Consider the following 11,699-nt stretch of genomic DNA (forward strand, 5'->3'; position numbering starts at 1 on the left):
AATAATATCTTTTATTTTTTATAAATATGTATATTAGTAAATATATTTATTTAAAATCTTAACAAACAATCGTGAAAATTTATTTCATGATCTTACTTTCCCTATGACAAAAAATCATTTAGAATATTTTTATATACATGTAACTCAAAGAAAACCAATAGACTATATGTAAAGCCTATCATCTATAAAACAATTATGAGCACATATTCATGAAAACGTCATGAAAAACACCATCTCTTTCACAAATCGGTTAAAATTTCCCAACCCCTTGCGTGAACTCTACATAAACGAATCTAGCAAATCAGAGCGCAATCATATCATGGCTGCATACAGCCTTAGCGGGGGCTCCCCCCCACCGCCCCGGGGGGGCCGGCGGCGCCCCGCGGGGGGCGGGCCAAGATGGCCGCCGCTTTGTCTAAGCCCTGATTACGGGGGACTCGCTTACATATTAATTATGTACTTAGCGGCTCTCGGCTTCCACCTGAGTACGAGTGTGCGAGGACCAGGACCTGGCGCGAGGGCTGTTTATGTTTGCGGAGTGCGCTTGTTTTATGTGCCTCTCTTTTTTCACTATTTATGTAATATTTTGGAGGGATTTCGGATTTTTATGTAGAGCTCGTGGTTTGTGTTCCGCATGAAGGGATTGAGCGTGAGGGGTGTCACGCATTGATTGATTGGAGGTTTTGGTTTAATAAAAAATGATTATGTAATATTTCGTCAATGATAAAATGTAAAACGATATTTAAAATATTACTAAAAACGCCAAAAGAATGAATGACTAATTCCATTGTCAACTGAATTGAAAAAAAAATGATTTGTTAACTTTTTTTTGTTCAAAGGCTAAATCTTTATTATTTTATTAATAGTTTCTTATAGGTAGGAACTAGTACGCAGTTTTCAACACTATACACGATGAAAAAAATTGAATCTAAGTTCTTTTGTACACTATTCTGAAAAAAAAAACACAAAATATATCATTGTAGTCATAGGTTTAATATTAATCGTTTCTATTTTATTGATTAAAAATCAAATGGCACAACGTATAGGTAAAAAAAAACTAAATGAGGTAAATAATAAGATGTTTATTAATTATTAATCTTATAAACTTAAGTGAAAATCCACTGAAAATAAATATTTCAAAACATTTTCTATACCTATATTAAAAATCATGTTTATATATAACTTTGTTTTCTTTTATTTTAATATTTCAACATGCATTGTTATGAACGATTCCCTCATATATAGTTATTATTTTATTATATTTGCTAAACGCTAACAAATACTTAAAAATTTATTCGAAAATTAATTATTTAATTTTAATGTCTGTAATTATTTTTTTTACATTTTGACAGAACTAATTTCCAAATCGATATAGGTATAGGTATACCTACATACGTACAATAATAAACGTTTATCAAATATTTAAGTAATTTGCGATATGTGTGTGTGCTTGTGTTCCGGTGATCTCAAGATCTCAAGCTACTGATCCGACTGGAACTGAGATAATCTTTTTTGTTTGACAATCTTCAGTCTGTCAGGGACCTCCCAAAACTTTTACAATATATAGACGATATCTATATAGATATAAAAAAATCTTTCACTAGTAATGGTATGAAAAAAAAACATTAAACTAAGTACAAATCAAAGTACAAATTCAAAATGACATTGTTGAACTACTCACTGTAGAAATCTGAAATTGTTCAGTTGGACCTAATGGGGAGTGTAGGAGACCACTAAGAGAGGTTTCCGATAACTCCTACGGAAAAATATTGAATCTTACATATTCGCGCCAATTATAGATAGTTACAATTTTTCCTTAATAATATTTTCACTTCCTAGTTCTACCACGCAACATGCCAATGCCTAGAAAATTCGGTGTCTCAACACCTTCCCAAGTTTCGTGCACATAGGGGGGTAGGCATATATTAGGTATATATATACGATATAACGAAATAAGAAGTAGAATTCTGGCATTCTAGATATTTATAGACCTTTACCCAGAAAAATAGACTAGTACATTAATTAATGTTAATACCAGTTTGTAAATAATTGGTTTCATGCATGTTTTAAATAAGGTTAATAAATAGTAGTAGACAATGTTTAATTTAAAGCATTTTATGAAAATACTTTTAAGTAACAATCTGTTGGAATTTTGAAATTCTGAATTCAAGAAATAAAATATCTTAAATAACAAAACTCGCTTTATTGTTTCTTGACAAAAAATTGAGGCCAGTCGTAGCAGGAGACGCACAATGTAGGTTCAATTCCCACTCGAGAAAAGGAAACATTTAATATTTTCATTTCCTCGCTCTGCGACAAGAAATTTGCTTCCAGAATTCAGTGGAAAGTGGGGAACGGAAGTGTCGTAATGAGAACGGAGTGTAAAAAGTATATAGCTACTAGTAATAATTAGTAGCTATATAACTAACGTAAGTAATCGTCAATCGTCGTCAAGTCGCATTAAGCAAGCCTGTATATTGTCATGACAACAACACTTTAACTTTCTATGTCATTTTAAATTTTAAAATATATCTTATAATCTAAAAAACCCGAGTTTATAACATTAATATATTAAACTATGGTTTATACTCTTGTTTTAAAAATACATACAAATCGAACAATGTAGAACCATTGACCTACTACTGTAATATAAAAACACAAATACAGTCTTATAATGAAAATATTATTTATTTATTTACAAAAAAGTCACTTAATAATCAAAATTATTAATTTAGGTAATTTTTTCTGGGGTTTTCTGACATAATTTTCAGAATTTCTTTAACAATACTTTAATAAGTAATTTTAAAAAAGAAAACATTACAATTCTAATTTAAATTCCAATTCAAAACTTACACAACTTAGATAGGTTCGTACATTTTTCACGCTGCATCCCGAGCGGGGTAGCCAAAACGAACGGAGTACCAAGCGCTATGGTCTCTACATACCTCTTTCGCCTCGTCCACTGTCCGTCCTCGTCCACACACCCGCGCACATAGGACCTCCGGCAGGTCCTCAAAATTTTTATGTCAGCTTCGTCCAAACAATCAAACACTGTGTTCTAAAAGTGACCGAGCTTGTCTTCTGTTCATATGAACATGACTAACATAGGTAGTATAGGTAACTAAATAAGTGTTTCAATTATTCACAATTGCTGAAATTCCAAGACATTGAACTGAAAATTACAAAATTTCCTCTCTTCCTATGTTTTTATTTTTAACGCCGTAGCAGTATGTTAAGATTAAATTAGAATCTATTTCAATTTTACCCACCTCTCAATGTAAAGGAATGGTGGGTAATATCAGCAAAATGTTATGAATTTAATTACCATCTTAGTATTAAATATTTACATAAAAGTAAATTATTTAAATATTTCATTAAAATTACAATTTATAAATTCAACGCCAAATATAAAGCGCCTTTCATACTCACGTGTAGAGCGTAAGGGAAGCTAATTACCGTGCGCGTTCGCCTGACACACACAAAAATACCAAATTCACAATATTTTCATTGCACAATTCTGTATATAAATATGATAATAAACACCCAAAACCAATTATTAATAATTTACACTTACAGAAAACCGAGCAAACTCGAGTGCAACCACTAGTCCAATGACCCCATCAACCACAACAGTGTCGAACTCTCATCCTAATAGTGAAATCTATCGATAAAAGCGTAAAAATATCGTTAAAAAAAATAGTAATAGCATTATACAATCCAGCCCGGGCCTACATCAAAGTGCCCGCGCAAATGGATCGTAATGCACCCGGAGAGCACCTTGCAGAATTATCTGCCTATTATACACTTGCTTTGTGCATCACTCTTTTATCTTACTAAATGACACGCGCTAAGGCGAGGGACATACGAGTGCGAGGAGCGCGCGAGCTCGGCGGCGGCGGCGACGTGTGCACACGAGCTGCACCACCACCACGGTGGTGTGGTGTGGCACGGTAGTGCTGTTTGCTTTTGAAATTTGATCGTAAGCTAATTATGGTAGTGGGCAATTGGCGCGACATTATGACGACGTGTCGCAGAAATCGGATTTCAGGACAGAATTTGGTAAATTACCACTCTGAAACAACGATTATTTAAATTTTTAAATAAACAGTCTAATAAAAATAAGAAAGTCGTTAAATTTCGTCTATGTATAACATACATGAGTATAATGTACCTACATCTATTGAGTAATACTCTAGTTACTAAATCACACAGAAACCTCCGGAAAATTTCAAGAAAAATTTAAAAAAAAAAATATGTATTTATAATTTTTCTTAATTTTCATAGACGTATATATATACATTACTTAGTATTAATGTAATTAATTTAAGAAATCAATATCTATAAAATCAATTAAGAGAAGTTCAGTTTAAAAAATCTTCTGTCACTTCTATCCTGCACCTTGCATTTGCTAATATGACACTTTCCAGTCATATACTTATACAAAAAAATATAAAAATAATATATTTAAATTTAATAAAGCTAACACAAAAATATAATAAAATTAAACAAAATATAATTATTTCCACAATAAAAGATGTTTATTCGGGCGCAACGTCCGCACAGTGCGACCGCGGCCTTACCATTACATTAAATGAAGAAGCAGCGAGCACTTCACCAGTGGAAACTCAATCGAGTTGTATCCTTCAAGGCCTTCCCACCCTCCTCCTAAAAGGTAAGCGTTTGAAGGCACCGCCAAATTACTATCTCCAAATGTGGTGGCAATTTGTGTTAGTGTTATAGTTCTCTAGTAGTGGCAAAGTGTGTCTTTGTAGTGGCGGGAGCACTAGCTGGTGCCTTCGGTTCTGCCTCGAATTGTAAATTAAAAGGTAAATAAATGTTTTGTATTATTGAACATGTGATAACAATATTATCTTGTTAGATATGCACGTAATTAATGGTAAGGACACGGCGTTCAGACCTTGCAGTGAAAATTTTGCCTTCTGACATAAGCATACGAGATATAAAACTATATTAAAATATAAATTTATACAATGTATCTAATATAAAAAATAAGAAGTCTCAACTCTAATGTTGTTCCTTTGAAGTAGATGTAAGTAGGCATACCCTGTTCGACGACACAAAATCCTTACCACCTTGCACATATATATAATTAGTAAGATGGGTCCCCCATCTCTAGATAACTTACGACTTACCAATACGTTACATTTTAACGAGAGATGTTTGAACGGTCAAGTGGGAATTATATATTTAGCAGATCCAGTGGCTTTCATACAAACATTCAGTAAGCCTTTGTACATAAACAGAATATTGAAGTAGTTTCTGAGATTAACGCGTTCAACCAAACAATTTCTTCAGCATTATAAAATTAGTACAGAGTGAACCAAAACCTAAAAACTTCTACATCAAAAAAATCAAAAATATAAATTATATACTACCGTATTTAGAAAAAGCATATAAATGCATCCCAATACATAACTACCCGACTCTTTCCACAAATCTGCAATGTTCTATAATTTGCATACAATCATTAAAAAAATAATTCACAATCTCGAGTTCGACTTCAGAGCCACAAGCACTTATTAATTATTTCACCTCTCTGTTAGTTGTAGGTGTGAAAAAATATTGTAGCACATCTTAAATGAATTTAAGTGATTCATAGTAATTATAGGTGACAATTTAACGACACTCTGCTCTACTCTCTCTACCGGTAGAGGTGGAGCTACACGTCGTCGCGTCCTTATTTAGAGGAAGATGTTATTAATAGATATATATTTTTCATTAGTTTCGTTTTTTATTTTTGCTATTTTAATTATGTGAAAACAATTATTTAGTTTTGATTATAATACGTCGTGTTTTCAGCAAAGAAAACCATTTACAGAAGATAATGTCGCATCTTTTGAACGATATCGTAGAAGCCTAGTCTAGGCGTTTAGATACATTAGAATCAAAAGCTATGGTGGCACAACAGCTCAACATCTATCTGTAATCTCGATAGGTGTAAGTTGAATTCAAAAGATTTTAAAAAAATCAAAACAGTCTCTCTCTTTCTGAGGTAACAAGACAAGGCGCGGCGTAAAATTCCGTTACTCGTGTTGAGAAAAATTGATTGAAAAATAGGAGACGGAGTGTCTTTACACTACGGTCCTTCTACTTTATTTAAAAACAATAAGAGTAACATATATCAATCTTGTTTGAAACATCTTGCATTCTTACATTTTATCTTTATACAAAAATTTAAGTAAAATTAGGTAAGTTATTCCGTTCCTGTGAACTAACTACTGGCCGCTAAATCAAGTGGATTTATAGCCGAAGTAATTGTGAAAGTTCTCTAATGCTACCTCTGGCGATTACACTTGATGACCGTGTCGTGTAGGTATAGTTTACTAGGACCTGGTGTGTAAGGTTCTATAGTAAACTGATCGATAGATACGTTGGATCGATTGTTATATTATTTTTGTGCAGCTTCACGCTTTTCCCCGCATAGCAGGGCATATCTTCTCAGTATTTAACATATGATATGCGCATGACGTGTCTGGTATACTAATTGCATCTGCTGGATTGTTCTATACACTAAAATAATAAATAGTTTAGACTTTTAGTAGTAAAAACCAATTTAAAACTGATCCTAGAAGTAAAAATTGAAAGATGTTCATTTACGAGTCCGGTATGTAGAGCAATAAATGAATAAACAAAAGTGATAAGTCATCTCATGCAAGGCGGCGCCGTCTATCGCTGCAGTAAAAACCTTATTAGGCATTCAGCGAGCAACGCGAGAGAGTTGTAAAAATCCCGTAAAATCCTAGCTTTGGTATTAAAGATGCGAAGTACTTTTTGCATAGCTAAAATAGGTGATTTTTTAGCTTCACACTGTTTTTCGCACCTGGTGTTATAATCTATTCCCATTAATACACTTTAGTTGCCCACTTTTCGCCTAGTTCTGGAGGCATTGCGTGTTGAGTGGCGAAACTCAACGCCTTGCTTTTCCTTGTATGGCGAAGAAATGTAATTTACAGTGACACGTTCTAGCGCGTACGTATGTTAGGTTTTGTAGATGTTCTTTGTCCACAAGTTTCTTGGAAACTCAAAGTAATATCGAGATAATGATGATCTTTGTTGATTTATATGTAATTTATTCTGACTTTAGGAAAAGTCCAAGTTTTATTAAAATCCGCTCAATAGTTTTTGAAGTTTGGGTGTTAAAGCATTTCTGGAGGGAAAATATGTTATTTAGGAAACTAAATGAGCTTTAATAATAAATGAAATAATATTTGTTGTTTTTTAATTAAAGTAATTTTAACATCCAGCAGTGTTAACTGTTGTCGCTTCTAAACGTAATTTCAAACAAAATGTCTTAGATTATGTACACCTAATTTCTCTCTTTCGGCGACGTCGCGGCCGAGTGGGCCTGATTCCGACTGAACAATTGTTACATACATATTCAATTCGGTCACCCAACCTGTTACCTACCAGTGATAACATTACCTATAATATTTATTTTTTAACATTTTCACCAGAAGCATCAAACGAGGTGTCTAATTTACTGTCAGTCCGCATTGTCTCCCTATTCTCATTACCGATACAATGGATAATGGTTTCTATTCACACTGTAGGTACTTTTGTACTCACTTTGTTTTCATTTTTACCCGACCTCAAAAAAAGAAGCTATCATTTTGATAATATTTGAGCATGTTTATCTATTGTATGCTAAAGTTCCTAAGTTTATTTTTGCTTCTATCGAGATAATTCTTTATGCTTTACATATATGAAGTATATATGATTATATATATTTCAAGTCGAAATTTAATAATCGATTTACTAGTTTTAGTTTGTACATTACATCTAAAGTTTATACATTCAATATAATATCTTATTTACCGTTACATAGGTATATGAGATGATTATTTATGGAAATGTACCTATATGGTACATAAGTTAAATTTTAACCAACTTCAAAAAAAGAAGATTTTCAATTCTGTTGATATATTTTTACCAGAGCAGGCAGAGTAGCAGAATAGAGTTCGAGGAAAACCTTACTTACAATAAATGTCTTAGAACTAGGTTTCTTGCCTAACCTGCCGTGTGCGGGATACAGTGTGAAGATGGCTTAATTTTAATTTTTACTTACAATCCGTTATACTTGTTCTAGGCATGCACCGCAAGTCGTTGGAGGCGGCGCAGCACCTCAAGGAGTCGGGGTCGGAGCGCGAGGGCTCGGAGGCGGAAGGCGAGGGCCCGCCTTCCGCTTCGCCGCGGCATGATGGTCATGATAACCAGGTAAAGGATGATAGGATTTTACTTAAAAAAAAAATCCCGCATATATGTAGATCCTGCTACGAGGATCCCAGTGTACCTATTAGCCATAACTTAAAGACGAGCGCGTCGCCACTCGCCGCATACATTCCGCGTCGTGAATATTAATCTACGGACAATGATATATCACATACGTCTCGTTGGAATGCACTTTAATATGCATTACTATGGCATTGATAGATATGGGAATGAAATAGTTTATTATTTAAAATAACTGATGGATATTTAAGTAAAGAGAGAGTATAGTGACAAAACACTACATATGTCCTATTTGGCTAATTAACAAGACTGTTAATATCAAGGCACTCATGGCGTAGTGGCACAGCGTCGTTAGTGGGTTTGATTCCCACTCGGTTTTTATTTCCGCGCTCTGTTAGGACAAAGTTTGGCAATAATGCAACTCAACCTAGGATCTCTTGAAAGTTGGACGCAAAGTGGGAACAAAGTATCTTCACACTAAATTCAATCTGCCTACAGCTCAAGCTACATAATTAATATTTTCAAATTTATAACTTATCTGTTAAATTAAGCAATAAATAGCAGCCACACCTCTCCCACAACACTTAAAAACCAAATCACGTAACTAAACCTCGCCACTCTTGACACAGTTCTCCCAACTTCAGGCGCAAAGCTCCCCGGGCAGCAGCACGACGGCGTCCTCATCAGCGAAGGGGCGTGCGTCGCCCGACACCCGCGAGATGTACGAGGACCCTGAGGCTTTCAGGAACAACAGCATCGCCTGCTTGCGAGCTAAAGCCCAGGAGCACCAGGCCAGGTTGCTGTCGAATAATCTTCTCCTTCAGGTAAGATATATTATTTATTATGTTCAGTGGTACCGATAAATTTCTTACATTATCTATATAGTATGTATTTGTTACATACCTACCTATTTTGATGTTTTTATGTATTTCCTGTCCTCACGCGCTGTTTTGTTTGACATTTAATTTGCTTTATCTTTATTTAGCTTTTTATTAAACATATCATTTAACCAACTAAAGAGTTTTGTAATTTTTTGATGAAAACCTATTAAAGGTTATCTGTGAAAATGTATTATACATTGGGTCAGGTTACGAAACACTACATAAAAAAACATATTTTAAATACGAGCGTCACGCGGTGTCCTGCATATACCTACCACAGGGTATTTAGAGGGAACTTAGTGGTGTTAAGTCACTCCGTGCCTCACATTCTGATGAACTCTTGTGTTGGTGTCAGAGCGAAGAAATGAAAATATTACTAAATAATAATTTAAACCGAGAGAGTATCGAACTCACAAACGTTGCGTTACAGTCACACCCTTGTGCTCTTGCACCACTGCGGCCTAAAAAATTTTGATCTTATTTTAAAGGTAATCTCTATTTTTCCAGGTGCGTGGTCTTCAACGGGCAAGCGGTGCACCGAGCGTCACCGAGGACGACGGTCCCACAGACATCGACGTGGGCACCGAACCCCCACCCCTCGACACCGCCCGTCTGTACTGACCTACCACACCCTAGACCTAGACTAACTCTAAAATACTAGATTTCTATCTGGAAAACAAGTGCAGAATCCGTGCAAAATGTATGCAGATGTCGGCAAGTTGCAAGTGCAAGTGTTGATCTGTCGCGGGACATTTCGTACTTAAGTGTAATTATGTAAATTGTAGAATTAGAATTTGTTTCCCAGTTTTCCGTGCAATACCCCTTAGTTAAGTATTTATCCGTAATAGCGTTGTGTTAGCGTTGTACCATATAGAGGTGAAGGCCTAATAATAACCGTGTCTTATAGTTTCATGTTGAATGCGAAACAAAATTCACGCATAATTAATTGTATTTTAAATATTAAACCTACTTATTGTAAGTCTTTGCCTATTAATATAAGAAATAGTAATGACAACAGGCGTTTCTTTTTGTTATTATTTATCTGTACATTTTAGTTGTTTTCCATATTTGATAGCTAATTTTTTTATTTAACTTTATCAAAGCATTTCTCTGTCAACCAATAAAAAGCGAAATATACATATATTTATTAAATGTGTTTAAAGCGAAAAATTAAAAGTATGTTACAAATATGCATTGCTGTATAAAAAAATTAAATGGAGAGCTCCTTTCATAAATTATACAAGTCTGTATGACTCTCAAAAATTATTAATAAAAAGAAATTACTTTATTCCATTTATATTTGTAAGCTACGGCTCCGTATAAAATGCAATTTATTTTTCATTTAACGCCTGTAACTGTAAAATAATTTGCAAATCATTGACTGTATGTGAAATATAGATTCCTAAGTAGGTTCGTACTTAAATGACATAATCGAATGAATCAACGAAATTTGAGCAACTATCGCCGCGTTTCTTGCCTTAGCGTAATGTACATATATGAGAATAACTAATTATAATTAATTATTGACATTCCGAAGATGTTCACGAACAAAATGTTAGAGGATTTCGTGATATAAATAAAAATGCTAAAAAAATCTGTTTCAATTTTTCTATGTATTGGAGTCACGTTAACTTTTCTGTTGTTCTAACATTTTGAAGTACAAAGTACTGTTTAATGTTCATATTTAGACTACTGACGAGTGATTTTTTGTTAATGAAATTGTAAAAAAATGGTAAGTACATTTATTATAAATATATTGTATGACAGCAATGGACGTTAAGTTTAAAATATTTTTTATCATCTGTAATTTAGTTGTGTAACTTTGTAACTTAACATAAAATTATTAAATCAACAATCACAACATATTGTACTATGCTTCTATAGTAGGTATAGTGTACAGGTTATAAAGCATACATGACACATCCATCTAAACTTATAAATTCTCTCCTAAATACTTAAGGGCAAAAGCCATGACCACTTTCAAACATAATAATTCTTAATAAAAATCACTTGTCATTAGGTACTTTAAAACGAATTCGTTATATACAAAACACTATAACGAAGATATTTGTCACCTAAGTACATAAAAGAATCCACCAATATTTACCAATAATTTTGTAAATTCGCGTAAAAAAACTGTTGAATAGTATATTTAAGACCAATATAATATAGCGTAATCGATTTTAATTAATAATAATAAATAGAATTGTAATATATTTATTGAAAACGAAATGGACGTGACTTCATCGTTAAACGCAATTATTTCGATGAATAAACTATGTAAAATTTATTTAGTGTTTTTATTATAACCCCTAGATTATATGGATTTTGGTTTTCTAATTGTTTTTAGCATCATGCCCATCCCGCATATGTAGAGTAAACAGAGGAAACAGTATTAAAACATTCTATTTCCCGTTAATAAACTCTCTATGAAGACAAAAAAAGTGCGACTTCATAAGACAATTAGGGCTGTACGCCATAGCGCCCGCAATGCTGGATCGGCGGATAATCTTGATCTTAAAGCTTCACGCCGTATCCCGCATAAAACAAAGTAGGCAGAGTGAACCT

The 11,699-nt window shown here is 33.8% G+C and overlaps 1 protein-coding gene across 3 annotated transcripts in view; it reads left to right on the plus strand.

The window, feature by feature from the left end:
- The window catches only part of LOC146530604 (visual system homeobox 2-like), an 83,781-nt gene extending 72,360 nt beyond the window's left edge, over positions 1 to 11,421 (plus strand). For 2 of the 3 annotated variants that reach the window (XM_085198994.1, XM_085198997.1), the window contains 3 exons: positions 8,108 to 8,235; positions 8,880 to 9,074; positions 9,639 to 11,421. In XM_085198994.1, the coding sequence (XP_085055120.1) occupies positions 8,108 to 8,235; positions 8,880 to 9,074; positions 9,639 to 9,752 (437 nt within the window). In that variant the 3' untranslated portion in view covers positions 9,753 to 11,421. The remainder of the gene's footprint in view (positions 1 to 8,107; positions 8,236 to 8,879; positions 9,075 to 9,638) is intronic. The other variant, XM_085198996.1, reaches the window with a different exon arrangement.
- The last annotated feature ends 278 nt before the right edge of the window (positions 11,422 to 11,699 follow it).

The sequence above is a fragment of the Heliconius melpomene genome, chromosome 16 (assembly GCF_056956725.1).
Source record: "Heliconius melpomene rosina isolate 202511_hmr_F chromosome 16, ASM5695672v1, whole genome shotgun sequence".
Classification (NCBI taxonomy): Eukaryota; Metazoa; Arthropoda; class Insecta; order Lepidoptera; family Nymphalidae; genus Heliconius; species Heliconius melpomene.